This window comes from Haliotis rubra, unplaced genomic scaffold (genome assembly GCF_003918875.1).
Source record: "Haliotis rubra isolate DU_JTF1 unplaced genomic scaffold, ASM391887v1 Scf309, whole genome shotgun sequence".
In the NCBI taxonomy this organism is placed as follows: Eukaryota; Metazoa; Mollusca; class Gastropoda; order Lepetellida; family Haliotidae; genus Haliotis; species Haliotis rubra.
In genome coordinates, this window is record NW_025766979.1 from 244855 (window position 1) to 265153 (window position 20299).

General features: G+C 42.1%; 1 protein-coding gene across 1 annotated transcript in view; it reads left to right on the plus strand.

Annotated features, from left to right (window-relative positions):
* Nucleotides 1-20299, plus strand: part of LOC124283036 — a 28382-nt gene that overhangs the window by 6115 nt on the left and 1968 nt on the right. Inside the window, exons 2-7 of the mRNA XM_046719048.1 lie at nucleotides 7045-7317; nucleotides 10602-10922; nucleotides 14307-14615; nucleotides 14999-15115; nucleotides 15608-15644; nucleotides 15907-16130. Coding sequence (XP_046575004.1) covers nucleotides 7045-7317; nucleotides 10602-10922; nucleotides 14307-14615; nucleotides 14999-15115; nucleotides 15608-15644; nucleotides 15907-16130 — 1281 coding nt within the window. The remainder of the gene's footprint in view (nucleotides 1-7044; nucleotides 7318-10601; nucleotides 10923-14306; nucleotides 14616-14998; nucleotides 15116-15607; nucleotides 15645-15906; nucleotides 16131-20299) is intronic.

The window sequence follows — 20299 nt, forward strand, 5'->3', positions numbered from 1 at the left end:
GTTGGACCAATTCTGACTGACAGACACCGTAATGAGCGTATACAATGGGCTTTTCAGTAAAGGTTACAACAATGGCATGGTGTGGTAGTCACTGACGAGTCACGTCTTCATCTACGTAATGCTGACGGCCGATTACGTGTTTGGCGTAGACGTGGTGAACGTTATGCTGATGAGTGTGTGGTTCAGACAGACCTTTGGGTGGTGGGAGTGTCATGGTCTGGGGTGGAATAAATTACAATCACATGACTGCCTTCATGTCTGTCAAGGGAGAGTTAATGCCCTTTATTACCGTGAGCAAATTCTTCAGAATCACATCGTATCTGTCTTCAATCACCACCAAGATGTCCATACTTTTCAACAGGACAACGCACGGGCACACACAACAAGACTATCCATGTAGTATCTGGCCCAGCAACACATCCAGGCAGGCAGGCAGGCAGGCCAGCACAGTCGCCAGATGTATCCCCCATGGAGCACTTGTGGGGCGAAATTGGTCAAAGTCTTTCGCGGAGACAACAGATGCGAAACATCCGGGAACTCGAGGCTGCACAACTGCAGAAGTGGAATGCCATCCTCAAGAACTCTATTCGGACGCTTATTGAGTCAATGAGGAGACGTTGAACTGCATGTGTCAATGCAAATGGCGGTCACACGCGATGTTGACTTTTCGATTTCACCCCACGTGTGTTTGATCCTTTCTGACTGTGGAACATTTCAATGAATGAGCGTCTTTTCTGTGTTGTTGTTTTTGTCAGTCGTCCATCTGTTATTATCCACTCACAAAATATCAATTCCTTACACGTGCTTTTCATAATCTGAACTTTTATAAGTGGTGCGTTTTCAATGATGTTCAGTATATTTACCAGTTTGTTCGCAGATAGTTTGCTCGTCTACTTCAGCTTGATATAACCTTGCTGCAGCAGTCGCCCGCAAGGAATGATTAGTCTTTTGTCCGGATACTCCCCCAGTACAGCAGATTCTTTTGACTGTGTTCTGTAGGGTGTTGTGTCCAACAGGTACGCCGGAATACCATTGGCTTTACCAATGGGGTGAAGTAGAATGCCTCTTTACCAAGAGCACCCTGAGCACTGAAAATTGCAAATTATTCTTTTGAACTGATGCCATATATAAGTATTCAGAAAGCTTCCTTAAGTTTTAGGTAAGAGTTCCGCCCGTAACCCCGGCTTGAAATGCATTCTATCTATTAGGATTATTTCGAGGTTAGGTTTGGGGTTAGATTTTAGGGTTAGGTTTAGGGTTAGAGTTTATTGTTAGGTATAGTTTGTTTATAAAATAACATAGGCATATATTCTTAGGCATACAATTATTTTTAAAAAATACGGGGGTTACGGGCGGAAATCTTTCCTTTCTTACCACAAAGACTTGTACTTTTTATACAGACGAACGTAACATCGCTCTGGGTTAGCTAGATTTCCATATGCCCGGACTTGTTTTGGGAGAATCTTCCTTTGTTTGATACCACCAGCGTTAGCTTTTGAGCTATGTTCAGTGTACATCAAATAGGTTTTTCCCTGACTGTCAACATGAGGTCCTGTAATTTGGGGTCTAACAAACAATGTCAATGTCATGTGCTCGTTCCCACCAGGCAAAGCAAAGTGTAATCCTGAAATTAAATACAAAACTGACATGAATACTACATAAAATATTCCAGTGCAAGTGGCAATATAATAAAATAGATTATGATAGTTATCCTAGATTTGAAAAGCACATGTGTAAGCACGAGATTCCAGAATTGGCGATGACGTCACTTTGCAGTGCGATACTTACTATGTTCGGAATTTGTTAACAGAAAAATGACAGCTCAATAAACTTACCTGTCAGGTACAGAACCGTATCCAACAGCAAACGTGGGTTCAGGTAGGGACCGCAGCCGCCGCTAGGGGCGCTAGTGTCGCTACTTCTAGAATTGCGGACGATTTTGGGCCACGGACAGGCCGACGTTTAAAGGTCCAAATACACATATTTTGACTAAATATATGCGATGTTTCTTGATGGTATTGCGTTGTACACATGTTCCGGTGCGCGTATTTTGCAAAACTAACATCTGGCAACGAAAGATGAAGAAACGACGGTAAGTTTAACTTAGCTCTTTTTTAAACGTATGCCAAATATTGTAAAAGTATTTATTTTCTTGAAGTATGGGCAAATACGCTTAATATAATTATTAATGTACACGTACAAAAAGTTTGGTATTTTTAGGAAGTATATAACTTACTGAAATGAGACTTAAACTTTTCTGGTGTCATTGCCGCGAATCTGCGTACCTCGGTCATTTAGAGTTATCTGCCCGTTATATTAAGCGGGGAAAGTAGACGCAGATATTCAGCTATTTTTTCACAGCGAAAGTTTTTATAAATAACGCCTTTGCTTATCAAGTTTCCTGGATTCTCCTGATCATAGAACATTTTTAGTGTTGTTTTAATCGTATTTGAGAAAGTTACTCTTAACTGAAGTAGAAATTAACAGGAACTTGTCACTCTTGTTTTGTTTACAAATTGCAATTTAGTAGCCATGGTAACCTGAGTATGATTTTTTTCAAACTATATGCATGTAAACAATCCCCGTCTCTTAGCAAAGACAAGGCTCATTACATGTTCGTTTTAGTGTGTTGAAATAGTGGTAACACTTGCGTGTATAATAATAGTTTTTTTACTGTGTTCACTTAATTAAAGCTGACTTATAGTTATTGAAACCCAGAATGAATGTATGATTGAAGGACCATTAATAATTTGTGAAATGTTATGGATTGCATAGAGGTTTAGTATTAAACCCTGATTTATCTTTTAAAAAATAATGAAAGTGTTTTTAATAAAAGGTTACTGCCTAAATGTCAGATGACAATTGAATCTTTTAAGGTTAAATCTCCTCTTATGTGCTTTAGGTTTTTCAGAACTGTCAAGTATTTGGCTGCTAAGAATGCACATATATTATTGTATTATATCACATAGATATGTTATATATTGTATTGAAATCGTTGTGTTTTAGAGATTCCGGCTACAAGGGTTGAAGAATGCCTCATCTGGAAGAAAATACTGTGGAAGATAAATATGAAAACTTGTTATGACTGTCTATGATAACATGTCAATAACCTATTCATAATCATAACAAAATACATTTAAAAGCTGTATTAAAACTCTCTCTCTCTCTCTCTCTCTCTCTCTGTCTCTGTCTCTGTCTCTGTCTGTGTCTCTGTCTCTCTGTCTCTCTGTCTCTGTCTCTCTCTCTCTCTCTCTCTCTCTCTCTCTCTCTCTCTCTCTCTCTCTCTCTCTCTCTCTCTCTCTCTCTCTCTCTCTCTCTCTCTCTCTCTCTCTCTCTCTCTCTCTCTCTCTCTCTCTCTCTCTCTCTCTCTCTCTCTCTCTCTCTCTCTATCTATCTATCTATCATATAACATGTATTGCTCCTACAAAGTGAAGCTAGATACTGGAAACACAAGGGTTTGAAGAACAGTGCAAATGCCACAATGCCTCAAGATATATTTCATTTGAGCTGTTTCAAACTCTGAAACGTATTTGTCCATATCATTTTCACAATGATTCTAAGCTGATGTCATGTGTATGTATTTGGTCTTAGCGGTGCTGATGTAATGGCAACTGTCTAGTCTAGATGTTTAATTTTACACTCAAGTATTTTCTTCACGTATTTCTGAAACAGATTGGAAACATCCAGGACCAGTGCTGAAACTGAAAGATAGTTAGACAATGAAGTGACTGAAAAGAACGTTTCTTATGTGTATGATCTTCTTTGTGTGAGGTTTCATTTCAAGTATACTCTGAACAAAAGTGTCAAATCATGTAATATATTTGGATTATGGACAACTTTCAACAATTATATGAACTATTTACTGCGTTCAAGACAGAAATGCGACATGTATACAACAAGCAATCATTATGGTTTTTGAATACTTTTAAAATTTGCTCACATTTTTCTTATCTTTAAAAATAATTTTCAAGAATCAAATGAGTGTTTTTATTAATATGATTTCCTTTTGAGGTGAGGTGAGGTGCAACTGGGTTTTACGTCGTGCTTGAGAATATTTTGCTCATATGACGACGTGCATGCGTGGATTTCATTTTGAAATTTACACAATAGTAAAGAGGAATTTTGAGTGGTAGTTTTGGCTCAAAACCTTAGTAAAAGCAACATGATAAAAATTGTACTTTTGTTCTTGAATGCATGTAAATAGACATGAATAGGGTGAAGTAAGTTTATTCGGAACTAAAAGGGACAACAGTCAGTGATACTATGTGCATAATTGCTTAGAAGAAAATATAATATGACTATAAACATGATTTTGTGACTTGATCTTGTCTCTGTTTTTGTCTCACAACGATATTTCCATACAGACACATACCAGTAGTTAAAAAAATTATGAATATTTTCAAAGGAAACTTTGGGGAATAATGCAACAACATCTGCTTAACAGACTGGAACAGTTTTTTCCATGAAAACTTACATTTCCTTGGAGCAGTTGAGTGGCCAAAATTGTTTTTAAAAATGCGAAAATGGTAGACGTCGGAGGTTCCGCTTGGGGGACCTCTGTGGCCTAAAGCATATACCTTTTTGTAAAAGATACAATATTTCTTTACTTCTCAGTGGTTACTAGACCTAAACTAAATAGGCAAAAAAATATTACTTATATTTAAAAATTTGGTCTGCGGTCTTTAGTTCTGGTCGCCCAGCGCACCTGCCTTCCAAAGATCGTCTTCCTCATCCATAGTTATAATTTCAGTGTACTTTCTACTTGAAGTACCCATACCAGACGCAGAGCGTTCCCTCGCGACCGCATCAAGAGCTTGTCTAGCTTCCTCAAAATCACTGTCTTCCATCAGATGTATCCCCGACTCACTCGTTTTTAGTGCAGATGAAAATGCCGTAAACATGGCGTATAATGTTGTAGCAGGTTATATCGAGCAATCTCGTTTACTGGTCTCGAATAAGAAATATTTGAGGGCAGTATTCATATCGGCAGCACCCATTTGCAGGACGTCCTCAGTCAAACATGAGGTCGGAAGCGACAAGTTATCACTTACAGGTCTATGCAGACGCTTTTCTTGCCACCGACGAAATACACTCAAGGACCAGTCATTCTTGTATTCTTGTATATTTAGTTCCTTTCGGGACTCATATTTTCATCTTCTGCTCCAACTCCCAACTTGTCAAAGGCTGGGCGAAACGAAAGTTAAACTCGTCTGCATCATTATATGCACCTTCCTCATTGGCTTTCACCAAGTCTTCTTTTTGCGCAATAAAAGTAGACTGGGTAATGAACAAATCTTCTTCAACGTCCGACATGGTGTACGTTTCCGTCCAAAGTGAGCGAGACACGCTGCTGCAATAAGCCACGTGTGCAAATCTGCACGTGCCGTCCGTGAACCGATCGCGTGAAGGTTGTGTGGACTGCCTCGATGTAACTCGAATGCTTACATTATAAGGCATTTGTTTTACATTGTGTTTTAAAATTCCACTTGACGGTTTATAAGTTAGAGAAAACACTTCCTCTCGGTTTTGGTAGAGAATGTAAAACCTTGGCCCCAAGGGAATTCCTTCCTCCCAAGGTTTTACATTCTCTACCAAAACCGAGGGGAAGTGTTTTCTCTTACTCGTAAAGCCCCTCGGGATTTCCCTTCTACCTCGGTGTTACATTCTCTACCAAAACCTCTGGGGCGAGTTTTCTGCTTAACATACAAACCCGTCTCCCTCCAACTACACAATGCTCTACCCAATCACACCCCCCCTATTATGATCCAGTCTATCATAGTCCACCCGTATACACACCACATCTCCCTCCAACAACACAATGCTCTACCCAATCACCCCTGACCCCGCCATATTCCACCCTATTATGATCCAGTCTATCACATCTCCCTCCAACAACACAATGCTCCTACCCAATCACCCCTATATTCAACCCCATCCTCCATACACACCACATCTACCCTCCAACAACACAATGCTCTACCCACATCTCACTCCAACCCAATTCCCCGCCATATTCCACCCTATTATGATCCAGTCTATCATAGTCCACCTGTATACACACCACATCTCCCTCCAACAACACAATGCTCTACCCAATCACCCTTCCCCGCCATATTCCACCCTATTATGATCCACTCTATCATAGTCCACCTGTATACACACCACATCTCCCTCCAACAACACAATGCTCTACCCAATCACCCCCACCCTGCCATATTCCACCCTATTATGATCCAGTCTATCATAGTCCACCCGTATACACACCACATCTCCCTCCAACAACACAATGCTCTACCCAATCACCCCCACCCCGCCATATTCCACCCTATTATGATCCAGTCTATCATAGTCCATCCGTATACACACCACATCTCCCTCCAACAACACAATGCTCTACCCAATCACCCTACCCCGTCACGGTCCACCCTATTATGATCCAGTCTATCATAGTCCACCCGTATACACACCACATCTCCCTCCAACAACACAATGCTCTACCCAATCACCCCCACCCTGCCATATTCCACCCTATTATGATATAGTCTATCATAGTCCACCTGTATACACACCACATCTCCCTCCAACAACACAATGCTCTACCCAATCACCCCTACCCCGCCATATTCCACCCTATTATGATATACATGTGTCTATCATAGTCCACCTGTATACACACCACATCTCCCTCCAACAACACAATGCTCTACCCAATCACCCTACCCCGCCATATTCCACCCTATTATGATCCAGTCTATCATAGTTCACCCGTATACACACCACATCTCCCTCCATCTACACAATGCTCAACCCAATCACACCCACCCCGTCATATTCCACTCTTTCATAGTTCACCCGTATACACACCCATTCTCCTTCCTCCCACATAATGCAGCACCTGTTCCCACTTCACCATGTCATGTTCAACCCGGTTTCTACCCTATAAGTTTCCACCCCGCTATCTTCCACCCAACTATTCCATAGTGCTCCATCCGATCGTCATTCACTCCGCCATGTTCCATGCTGTCTACTGGTGTTGTGTTTCAGATGCTCAAGCGTTAAACATAGTCCTTGTGACTGACGACCCCAAGGAACTGGACGCCGTCGGTCTCAACTGTACCGTGGCCAATTTCACCTCCGTCAGCACCGTGAATTTCACGCAAACTTGGCAAGGGGAGGTAATTCGACTGATCCCTAAACAAGTGGATGTACATGCTTCGACTCTTAGAGTAGTGGATTTTACCCTGCAGGACGCAGGGACTTATGGCTGTCAAGTTGGATCAGTCAAATCCACTGAATCCATCGACCTTTCCGAGAAAGGTAATTTGCCTACTAGTGTATGTGCCTGTGCAAAACTGTGTCTGTGTGTGTCTGTCTGTATCTATCTTACGGGTGTCTGTGTGTAACTGCGTCTGTGTCTATGTCTGTATCTATGTCTACGAGTGTATGTGCCTGTGCAAAACTGTGTCTGTGTGTGTCTGTCTTTATCTATATCTACGTGTGTCTGTGTGTAGCTGTGTCCGTGTGTGCCTGTATTTATGTTTACTAGTGTATGTGTGTAACTGTGTCTGTGTGTATGTCTGTATTTATGTCTACGAGTGTCTGTGTGTACCTGTGTCTGTGTGTGTCTGTCTGAATTTAAGTCTACGAGTGTCTTTGTGTAGCTGTGCCTGAGTCTGTGTCTGTCTGTATCTATGTCTACGAGTGTCTGTGTGTAACTCTGTCTGTGTGTGTCTGTCTGTATCTATGTCTACGAGTGTCTGTGTGTAACTCTGTCTGTGTGTCTGTCTGTATCTGTGTCTACGAGTGTCTGTGTGTAACTGTCTGTGTGTCTGTGTGTCTGTCTGTATCTATGTCTACGAGTGTCTGTGTGTAACTCTGTGTGTGTCTGTCTGTATCTATGTCTACGAGCGTCTGTGTGTAACTCTCTGTGCGTGTGTCTGTCTGTATCTATGTCTGCGAGTGTCTGTGTGTAACCGTGTCTCTGTCTTTATCTATGTTTATGAGTGTGGCTGTGTCTGTGTATAACTGTGTCTGTGTCTCTCTGTGTGTATCTGTATCTACGTGTGGCTGTGCTGTGTATAACTATGTCTGTGTGTCCGTGTGTCTGTATCTATGTCTACGTATGTGTCTGTGTGTAACTGTGTCTCTGTGTGTCTGTCTGTATCTATGTCTACAAGTGTCTGTGTGTAACTCTGTCTGCGTGTGTCTGTATCTCAGTCTACGTGTGTCTGTCGTGTGTATCTGTATCTATGTCTACAGAGTGTCTGTGTGTAACTCTGTCTACTGTGTGTCTGTCTGTATCTGTATCTACGAGTGTCTGTGTGTCTACAAGTGTCTGTGTGTAACTCTGTGTCTGTGTGTAACTCTGTCTGCGTGTGTCTGTCTGTATCTATGTCTACGAGTGTCTGTGTGTAACTCTGTCTGTGTGTGTCTGTCTGTATCTATGTCTACGAGTGTCTGTGTGTAACTCTGTCTGCGTGTCTGTCTGTATCTGTGTCTACGAGCATCTGTGTGTAACTCTGTGTGTGTCTGTCTGTATCTATGTCTACAAGTGTCTGTGTGTAACTCTGTCTGTGTGTGTCTGTCTGTATCTATGTCTACGAGTGTCTGTGTGTAACTCTGTCTCTGTGTGTCTGTCTGTATCTATGTCTACGAGTGTCTGTGTGTATCTGTGTTCTGTGTGTGTCTGTCTGTATCTATGTCTACGAGTGTCTGTGTGTAACTCTGTCTGCGTGTGTCTGTCTGTATCTATGTCTACGAGTGTCTGTGTGTAACTCTGTCTGTGTGTGTCTGTCTGTATCTATGTCTACGAGTGTCTGTGTGTAACTCTGTGTGTGTCTGTCTGTATCTGTGTGTCTGTCTGTATCTATGTCTATCTACGAGTGTCTGTGTGTAACTCTGTCTCTGTGTGTGTCTGTCTGTATCTATGTCTACAAGTGTCTGTGTGTAACTCTGTCTGCGTGTGTCTGTCTGTATCTATGTCTACGAGTGTCTGTGTGTAACTCTTTCTGCGTGTGTCTGTCTGTATCTAAGTCTACGAGTGTCTTTGTGTAACTCTGTCTGTGTCTGTCTGTCTGTATCTGTGTCTACGAGTGTCTGTGTGTAACTGTGTCTCTCTCTGTGTCTGTCTGTATCTATGTCTACGAGTGTCTGTGTGTAACTCTGTCTCTGTGTGTCTGTCTGTATCTATGTCTACGAGTGTCTGTGTGTAACTCTGTCTGCGTGTGTCTGTCTGTATCTATGTCTACGAGTGTCTGTGTGTAACTGTGTCTCTCTCTGTGTCTGTCTGTATCTATGTCTGCGAGTGTCTGTCTGTAACCGTGTCTCTCTGTCTTTATCTATGTTTATGAGTGTGGCTGTGTCTGTGTATAACTGTGTCTGTGTCTCTCTGTGTGTATCTGTATCTACGTGTGGCTGTGCTGTGTATAACTATGTCTGTGTGTCCGTGTGTCTGTATCTATGTCTACGTATGTGTCTGTGTGTAACTGTGTCTATGCCTTTGTGTGTCTGTGTCTGTGTCACATCTAGTATGTTGATCTACAGCATAACCCGTTTTTATAACGTGTTGCATTTAGAAATATCGTTTTGCGGTTACATGCTTGTTAAGTTTAGATCTGAGATAGCCTAGTTATTTTACTGTCCTTTATTGACAGTTATTTATATCGTTCGTTTTTATAAATATTTAGGTTTATAGTCACGATATGGCCGATGTGACTTTACTCACTCACACATTGTGTGTCTGAGTGTATGGTTGTGCGTTCGTCCAAGCGCGCGTGCGTGCATGTGAATCAAGGACCGAGGAAGTCTGCGTTCGGTATCTCGTCAACAATCAAGTTATTGAGCCTACCTACCCTGTCCAGCAGTAGTTGTAGTAGTAGCAGCAGCAGCAGCAAGCAGTAGTAGTAGTAGTAATAGTAGCAGCAGCAGCAGTAGTAGTAGTAGTAGCAGCAGCAGCAGTAGTAGTAGTAGCAGCAGCAGCAGCAGTAGTAGTAGTAGCAGCAGCAGCAGCAGTAGTAGTAGTAGCAGCAGCAGCAGTAGTAGTAGTAGCAGCAGCAGTAGTAGTAGTAGTAGCAGCAGCAGCAGTAGTAGTAGTAGTAGCAGCAGCAGCAGTAGCAGTAGTAGCAGCAGCAGCAAGCAGTAGTAGTAGTAGTAATAGTAGCAGCAGCAGTTATGAAGTAGTAGTAGCAGCAGCAGCAGTAGTAATAGTAGTGGCAGCAAAGTAGTAGTAGCAGCAGCAGTAGTAGTAGCAGCAGCAGCAGTAGTAGTAGTCACAGCAGTAGTAGCAGCAGCAGTAGTAGTAGTAGTAGCAGTAGTAGTAGTAGTAGCAGCAGCAGTAGTAGTAGAAGCAGCAGTAGTAGTAGCAGCAGCAGCAGTAGTAGCAGCAGCAGCAGTAGTAGTAGTAGTAGTAGTAGTAGTAGTAGACGCAGCAGTAGTTGTAGTAGCAGCAACAGTAATAGCAACAGTAGTAGCAGTAGTTGTTGTAGTAGTAGTAGTAGTAGTAGTAGTAGTAGTAGTAGTAGTAGTAGTAGTAGTAGTAGTAGGAAAGTATATGAATTATTAGAAACAGGCTGATGAATGTACCACTTTGTCTAATTCTTCAGTTGCCATGGCGCCGAGGTTGATGTCTGCCGCCCATGACGTTGTGTATGCAGAAGTTGACATCAAGACGACGTTGCGGGCTACGTTCCTCAATTTGTCGACGCTGTCGGTATTCAAATGGAGCAAAGATGGCGAGGAGCTGAAGCCGGTATCCAAGGAGGAAGTGGCTATTGGCTACCGCATGCACGGCACACCCGTCGAAGTTTCAGGGTCACGTTTGTTCAGAACGCTGACGACATCGTCCTCCGACTTCGGATACCACTATGTCACAGCATGCACACGTGGTGGGTGCACCTCCGCCGTCATCGAGCTAAGACGGACGGGTACGTCAGTCAAATGTAATAAGATAGGGGTGTCAGGAAACCCGGTATATAAATCGTTCGTTCATGACGCACATGGCCCGGGTTCGATTCCCACCATTTGTACCAATTGAGAAACCTTTTTCTTTTGATCTTGTGATATTGCTTAAACGGGCTTTGAGTGCCACCTTATGCTTTCGATTCCGAAACTGTGGATTTGGTAACATTGCGAGTTTCAGAAATAGGGTTTTGCTAACTTGTATCGGGGATTTAGAAACCTCGACAAGAATCGGCTGATTTGAAGGTTGAACGGTGTAGTGGTAAGCTTTAAGCTGTACACATATATTCACAAGAAGCATTACATGAGTAAGTGTCCTGAGACAGTATTCAACGCCTTACGGTGCATCCTTTTGTAGTATACCTCAGTCTACATCCATACATGCAATCTTCCGTTCAAGAGAACGCGGTGAGAGCGAAACAATATTACCTTTGTAATGGAATAGGTGTACCATGTAGGTGTAGTGGTACAGTGTGTAACTGCAGGAGTAGTGGCAGGAGCAGTACTTGATGTACACTGCAGTGTACCCATGTGGGTTGGGTTTGGGTCGTTGTCGTAGTGAGTGAGTGAGTGAGCTTAGTTAACGCCGCTCTCAGCAATATTCCAGCTAATAGTAGTAGTAGTAGTAGCAGTAGTAGTAGTAGTAGTAGTAATAGTAGTAGTAGTAGTAGTGGTAGTAGTGACAGCATCAGTAATGGTAGTAGTAGTAGTAGTAGTAATAGTAGTAGTAGTAGTGGTAGTGACAGCATCAATAATGGTAGTAGTAGTAGTAGTAGTAGTAGTAGTAGTAGTAGTAGTAGTAGTGGTAGTGACAGCATCAATAATGGTAGTAGTAGTAGTAGTGGTAGTAGTAGTAGTAGTAGTAGTAATATTAGTAGTAGTGGTAGTGACAGCATCAATAATGGTAGTAGTAGTAGTGGTAGTAATAATAGTAGTAGTGGTGGTAGTGGTAGTAGTAGTAGTAGTAGTAGTAGTGACAGCATCAGTAATGATAGTAGTAGTGGTAGTAGTAGTAGTAGTAGTGGTGGTAGTGGTAGTAGTAGTGGTAGTGACAGCATCAGTAATGATAGTAGTAGTGGTAGTCGTAGTAGTAGTAGTAGTAGTGACAGCATCAGTAATGATAGTAGTAGTGGTAGTAGTAGTAGTAGTGGTGGTGGTAGTAGTAGTAGTGGTAGTGACAGCATCAGTAATGATAGTAGTAGTGGTAGTCGTAGTAGTAGTAGTAGTAGTAGTGACAGCATCAGTAATGGTAGCAGTAGTGGTAGTAGTAGTAGTAGTAGTGAAGAAGTGGTGGTAGTAGTAGTAGTAGTGGTAGTGACAGCATCAGTAATGGTAGTAGTAGTGGTAGTCGTAGTAGTAGTAGTAGTAGTAGTGAGTAGTGGCATCAGTAATGGTAGCAGTAGTGGTAGTAGTAGTAGTAGGAGTAGTGACAGCATCAATAATGGTAGCAGTAGTGGTAGTGGTAGTAGTAGTAGTAGTAGTGGTGGTAGTAGTAGTCGTCGTAGTAGTAGTAGTAGTAGTAGTAGTAGTGGTAGTAGTAGTAGTAGTAGTAGTAGTGGTAGTGGTAGTGACAGCATCAGTAATGATAGTAGTAGTGGTAGTCGTAGTAGTAGTAGTAGTAGTAGTGGTGGTAGTAGAAGTAGTAGAAATAGTAGTGACAGCATCAGTAATGGTAGTGGTAGTAGTAGTAGTGGTAGTAGTGGTGGTAGTAGTAAGTAGTGGTGGTGAGTGAGCAGCATCAATAATGTAGTAGTAGTAGTAGTAGTAGTGATGGTAGTAGTAGTAGTAGTAGTAGTAGTAGTGGTGGTAGTAGTAGGGGTAGTAGGGACAGCATCAATAATGGTAGTAGTAGTAGTAGTAGTGTTGGTAGTGGTAGTAGTAGTAGTAGTAGTAGTAGTAGTAGTAGTGACAGCATCAGTAATGGTAGTAGTAGTAGTAGTGGTAGTAGTAGTAGTGACAGACTCAATAATGGTAGTAGTAGTAGTAGTATTAGTGACAGCAGTAGTAGTAGTACTAGTAGTAGCAGCAGCAGTAGTAGTAGTAGTAGTATTAGTGACAGCATCAGTAAAGGTAGTAGTAGTAGTAGTGGTGGTGAAGTGGTAGTAGTAGTAGTGGTGGTAGTGAGTAAAGTAGTAGTAGTAGCAGTGGTGGTAGCAGCAGTAAATGGTAGTAGTGGTGGTAGTGGTAGTAGTAGTAGTGGAAGTTGTAGTGGTAGTAGTAGTTAATCAGCAGTGGTAGTGTAGTGGTGGTAATTAGTGTAGTAGTAGTAGTAGTAGTAGTGGTGACAGCATCAATAATGGTAGTAGTAGTGGTGGTAGTAGTAGTGAGTAGTAGTAGTGGTGAGTGGTGGTAGTAGTAGTAGTAGTGACAAGTGACAGCATCAATAATGGTGGTAGTAGTAGTAGTAGTGTTGGTAGTGGTAGTAGTAGTAGTAGTGACAGCATCAGTAAAACGGTAGTAGTAGTAGTAGTAGTAGTAGTAGTAGTAGTGGTGGTGAAGCATCAGTATGGTAGTAGTAGTAGTAGTAGTAGTGACAGCATCAGTAGTGGTATTAGCGGTAGTAGTGAGGTATTTGTAGTAGTATTATAGCTAAAATGCACATGGATTATCATGGAAACTTGGCCCTCCCATTATCAAATTTGCGGTCCGCTGCAAAAATGATGTGGACCGTCTCAACCTTTAACGACGGGCCACTATCAGTTCTGTTGTCAAGTGACGTCATTAGTTCGACATTAATGGTGGCTTTCGACTGGCAGATATTCTGGGTCAAACAAGTCAAAGCAACCCAAATTCCACTTTTAAATAGTGGTAATATTGACTTTCTTGTTAGAGTTGCTAACCTTAACAATTGCACTAATGGAACTGTTGTTGGACCAAAACCAGAACACTGTCATAGTTTGACATGTTGCAGGCTATGAAGTCTTGTCAAAGGCCAAGGTTGAATATCGTCACTTTCTGTTGTGACGTCACTTGAATTGTTCGATGACGTAATTGCATTCGGGCGAAGTCAAGAGCCCGTCAAGTTGATTTGGGTAGACAGCATCAGTAGTAGTAGTAGTAGTAGTAGTAGGTAGGTAGTGTTGGTGACAGCATCAGTGGTGTAATGGTAGTAGTAGTGCAGTGGTAGTAGTAGTAGTAGTAGTGGCAGTATGGTAGTAGTAGTAGTAGTAGTAGTAGTAGTAGTAGTAGTAGTAGTAGTAGTAGTAGTAGTAGTAGCAGTAGTGCGTGTAGTAGTAGTAGTGGTAGTGTGGTGGTAGTGGTGGTGGTGGTGGTGGTGGTGGTGGTAGCGGTAGTGGAAGCAGCAGTAGCAGCAGCGGCAGCAGCAGTAATTTAGATCTGTCTTTTTGCAGCTCGACCGGAGTCACCCCTTCAGTTTCAAGTAGTGGACAACTTCACAGCCGGCTTCTGGTTCACGTGGAGGTCAGGGTTCAACGGGGGAGGGGATCAACGTTTTGAGTTGTCATACAAACGTGCGGACTCCACCAGAGGCTGGGTCTACGCGAAGGTCGACGAGGACCCGGGAGTTGGACATATTGTTTATGCCCATATATCCGGTCTCGTACTGAATACCGGTTATGACGTCAGAGTGCAAGCCATCAACAAGCGAAATGCTCTGCTGACATCCAACTTTACAGAGGAACTGTTTGTGTTTGTTAAAGGTAAGGGTTGTATCTTTAAGCTGTGCTGCGGTATGCATTTCATCCTGACATAAGGTGTTTCAGTTTAATGTGAGAGAAAAGTTTCAGATGATGTCGGTTTTTCAAGGACGTTAAGAAACCTCTCCGGATGTGTAATTGAAGCCAATCATCACAGCGATTTGACCCATTTCATAAACAAACTCGTACGTACGTACGCGCGAGTATAAGTCAAGTATATTTGTTTTAAATGTATCACTAGCTCAGACATGTAAATAGCAAAAATTTAGCGGGTTCAAATCCCCCATAGGTACAATGTGTGAAGCCCATTTCCGGTATCCCCCGCCGTGATATTGCTGGAATATTGATAAAAGCGACGTAAACCTAAACTCACTCACTCATTCTAGGTCCTGCCACGTCATCGGACATTGGGGTGGGGGCTGGCATCGGTATAGGAATCACCGTGGCCCTCCTTCTCGCCGCGGGTGTGTGTCTGGCAGGGTACTACGTGTGGCGGGCCAAATGTAGGTATCTATCCTGGATGTTTGTTTGTGTTTGCTTAATTGTTTGTTTGTTTGTTTGTTTGTTGTTCAACGCCGCACTCAACAATGTTCAAGCTATGTCACGGCGGTCTGTAAATAATCGATTCTGGACAATCTATCGATTGACATTTTGTGCATCGATCTACGGATTTGAGGTACGATATGCATCAACTATGGCAGAGCTCGAGCTTGACCAACCGATTCCGTTAGTGGCTTCTCACAAGCATGCTCTGTTTCAGGAATCACAGGTATATATATACGTTTGCAATCAGAGGCAACTCATGACATTCTTAGGCTTTTAAACAATATTTGGTATAAATACTTTCAAGAATCTCAGTTGACACAAAACAGACTCTAACATCTTAACTCAGCAAGTTCACTAAACCCGGTAAAACATGAGAACCTGAAATATTGATGACTGCAACGTTGGCCCAATGCACCACTCCACGCTACTGTTTGGTTCTTACATTTCAGGGACAAACGACCCTCGCCTGACGGACGCAGAATGCAGGTGATTCCATGAGCAGTTCCTATATCTCGGTGAAGTGTATGTGCGTATACGTGCGTGCGTGTATGTATGAGAGGGTGAGGGTGGTGATGAGAGAGAGCGAAGGAGAGAGAGAGATGGGAGAGAGATAGAGAGAGAGCGAGAGGGGGGAAGCGAGAGAGAGAGAGGGTCACAGGTGAGTATTGGCGCTGATTTACGTTTCTTGATACAGAAGCTGCACTGTACATTTTGCTTCTGATATACATCTTCATGTTCTCATTTCCAGATCTAACATCACGTTGTCGGCACAGAGCAGCACGAAGTCAGAACCGCCCAGGAAAGACAGCAATTCAGACAATGGTACCGAGAAGACAGCCAGCCCCTTTAGCCCAAGTCTGCCCCGACCCTCAATGCCAAGACCACCTGTGCCCGGCAGCCAGGACTCCCACTCCCCGGGGCTCCCTCGCTCTGCCGCACCCCTACCCCCTGCAGCCACCTCTCGGAAGAAAGGTAATTCTTCGTTTGTTGTTTAACTCCACTAGATGGCAGCGCTCGGTAAATACTCGAGTCTGGACCAGACAATCCAGTGATCAATAACATGAGCATCGATCTACGCAAATGGAATACGATGACATGTGTCAACCAAGTCAGCGAGTCTGACCACCCGTTAATTGCCTCTTACGACAAGCATGGGTTGCTGAAGACCAATTCTAACCCGGATGTTCACATGTTCGGAAGCAAGGTAAAGTGTCTTATAGTGAAGGCAGTCTGTCACTAAGTTTTAGTCATTTCTTACTGGTGAAGTCTGTGTGTTGTCCGATGGTGCTAGATCGGTTCCTGTTTGTTTCAGATTCTCAGAACCATGTTATTTGTTTTATTTTTCAACCCAGCCGTACTGTGTTATATCTCTCCAGCTGTTTGTACTATCAAAACTGTATACTATTTTAAGGTTAGTCTAGATCGTCGAGAAGGTTTAGTTGTTAACATGATGCCAAAAACCCGGGTTCGATTCCCACATGGGTACAATTTCTGGTTTCACTCGCCGTGACATTGTTGGAATATTGCTAAAAGCGGGTCTGGATCATGAAAGGAGGGATGCATGCTTTACTGGTGTGTTTGGTTGTTGTTTAACACCGAACTCTGCAATATCGGGTGTCCAAAAAAGTGAACCGTTTTTGACAAGTACTTTCTCAGCGATAAATATACCGAAATTATTTTCAAAATTCACAGAGCAACCCTAGGTTATCATCAACAAGATTACAAAATATCTAAGAGATTGGTTGCAAATTATGCGAGTTTGTCAAATTCAAAACAGCATGTTACAAAATGCAATGCCATATGGAACTCTCTATAGGAGGGGTGGTGGGGTAGCCTGGTGGTTAAAGCGTCCGTTCGTCACGCCGAAGACCCGGGTTCGATTCCCCACATGGATACAATGTGTGAACACCATTTTTGGTGTCCCCTGTCGTGATATTGCTGGAATATTGCTCAAAGCGGCGTAAAACTAATCTCACTCACTCACTCACTCTCTAAAGGTGAAAGTTTACTGAGGAGTGAGAGACAAATTGACTGAGCAGGCGTTAAAAGACAAGATAATTATGTCATGGGAGTAGATATCAGTCGAAGAAAAAAAGCATTTCTGCTTGGAAGAGTCGGCTTGTTTAGTTGTGGGGGAAGATGGAGGCAACATTGAGCATAGACTGAAATAAGTGAGTTTTGCCTTGATATTGCATTTTTTGACATGCTGTTTTGAATTTTACAATACTGGCATAATTTGCGACCAATCTCTTTGATATTGTGTAGACTTGTAGGTGATACCTAAGGTTACTCTGCCAAGATATTTAATAAATTCGGTTTATTTATCGCTGAGAAAAAACTTGTCAAACACCAGTTCACTATTTGGGGGACCTGACAATCCAGTGATCAACATTATCAGCATCGATCTACCCATTTGGGATATGATGACATGTGTCAACCAAGTCAGTGAGCTTGACCACCCGATCCCGTCAGTCGCCTTTTACGACGGTCGGTGGGTGGGTATGGATTGGACCAGTGTTTAAAAGGGGTTCAAGTTTATTGCTCCAAATGTCCCGAAACACACGCACATCTACATTGTGAGTGGTCGCATGTGTTTGTGAATCACTTCCAAACTCTACTTTAAAACACATCGTGTTAGGTTCTCGTACAAATAAGTAAGAGTGAACGAAAGAAAATACCGGAAGGTCGTAAGTCCGAGATTGTATTGCTGTACTACCTAGTCTCATCCTTATCAGCTGTGTATACTATTGAAGAAAGAGAGAGAGAGAGAGAGAGATAAATTATCTGAAATAATCTGACACTATCCAAAAACGATTGTAATATGGGTCCCCAAATAGACTGTTTTGGAGGTGGCCTAGTGGTTAAAGCGTTCGCTCGTCACGCCGATTCCACATGAATACAATGTGTGAAGCCCATTTTTGGTGTCCCCCGTTGTGATATTGCTGGTATATTGCTGGTATATAGCAGGTATATTGTTGGTATATTGCTACATGCGGCAAAAAACAACACATCCACACCAGCTGTTTAGGTCTCCTTCATAAAGCAGATGCCTGACGTATAAGAGAAACATCGCTGATTAGTGAAAGGTCAAAAGTTTATGAGATTTCAGCAAGGAATGCATGAATATTCAATTCTTTATTCGGTATAAAGGCCAACGGCCCATGTACAACATAATACAAAATAATCATTATAATGACGGATGGGAATTTCTGAGAAATAGAGCTTCCTTAATAAACTTTGCAACATTTAACAAAATATTTATCTTATTACATGTTAAAAGAATTTTAAACTTAAACATCCTGGGTGAATTACAATAATATCTTGGTATATAGTTTGATCTGAGATAGTCATACAATGGACATTTTAGAAGGAAGTGATATTCATCTTCTACACAACCTAACGCACAAAATGTACATATTCTATTACTGCGGGGAATGCCAATACTAACCTTTAAAGGGAGCTCACATATACGTAATAAACATAAAGTCTTCTGTATTCTCTTTCTGAGATAGCACACAAATGATATTCAATTGACAAAAGAGATTTATATTCTTTATAATTACATAATTTACTTGAATCACAAATTTTAGAGTACCAGTTTTGTTGATTGCAGTCTTTAAGTCTTTGTACAAAAGTATTAAGAAACATGTTTTATCACCCACTTCATGTGTGATCCACAATGCATTAATAATACCTTTTAAATAGATATATTTGAAAAGTTTCTATTTGTTCCGTGTCGGCTAAACATTATTGACGACTGTTCGTTTAAAAGGAAAAATGACAATCGGTACTTAAAGGCTACATGGCTGAGTAGCTCTTTGACACGCCTTGAAGGAGGAGGAAGTGAGATCGTATCTGTATTACACACACTTCCGGGTGTGTTGTTTGTTATATCCCTGTTAGTATTGATTATTATGTTGAACTTTGTTGTACAGCACAGGTTCATTTTGAAACCTATTGAATAGTTGATTGACTTCCTCATTGCCGTAAAGTGTGCTCGTGTTGGAATCTGAGTGTTATGTTTCACTTGAAATATTTTTGGAGTTAAAAACTAAAATGGGTGCATTTTTAGTTGAAGTGCCTTCCTGCAATTGATGGACATTTCTGATACTCCCTCTGGCTCAGTTCACCATCCTACATGTAACATTGGTTGCACGACAGGGGTGGAAATAACCCCTTGCCCGACGCCCGAGTCCAGTGTTTTTTTCTGTCGGGCAAGCAAATTTGTATATCACACTGTACCGGTGTCCAGTTGACTTTCCAATATTAATTATGTTGTTTATTTTAAAAATCAACAAGAAAACGGCCGGTATAGTGGAAAAATTATCAGGGCAAGTGATTTTACATGTGCCACTGTACCGGAGTACACTAGCAATTTTAAAGTTATTTCCACCCCTGCACGATATGCAGTCGGGTTTCCGTGGGTAAACATGATAATACGTTATTTGCCCGACAAAGGAATTCTTTTTACAACAGTGAGGCATACAGCATGGTTAAAACAAATTAAGCAAAGAACAACGATCAACTTAAAACGCACAGATAAACAGGATGAGAAGGATAACCAGTGTATACTGTAAGAGACTAGTAGACAAATGTATTTAAAGTTGTGGCTAGGTCTAACATTAATTTAAAAGTCTAATGCTAACAGGTATTAAAGATGTTTGGGACCTTTTCGTGCAAACTTTGGGAACGAGGAATCTACGTCCAGATAGGGACCGCCTCCGTGGTGTAGTGGTTAGAGAGTCCGCCCGGAGAGCGGAAGGTCGCGGGTTCGATCCCCGACCGCGTTAAATATGGTACTTGTTGGTCCCTGCATGGCGCTCGGCTTTAATGGGTACAACAAGGACTGGTCGGCTCGGAGTCAGTATAATGCGTCTGAGTAGGGTATTCATGCTTCACTGCGGCATGGTATCTCAGTGGGCTAGCACTATAAAACCAGCTTAAGTCCGGGCTAGTACAAGCAGCCGCACATACACACGCATGCACGTCGTCATATGAGCGAAATATTTACAAGCACGACGTAAAACCCAATTTCACCTCACCTCATTCACAGTCCCACATAATGAGACACAGTATCACAGGTCATCTTTGGTGGGTTGAAGTACAGCCTGGTGTTGAGCATATCCAACGGATGCTATTTT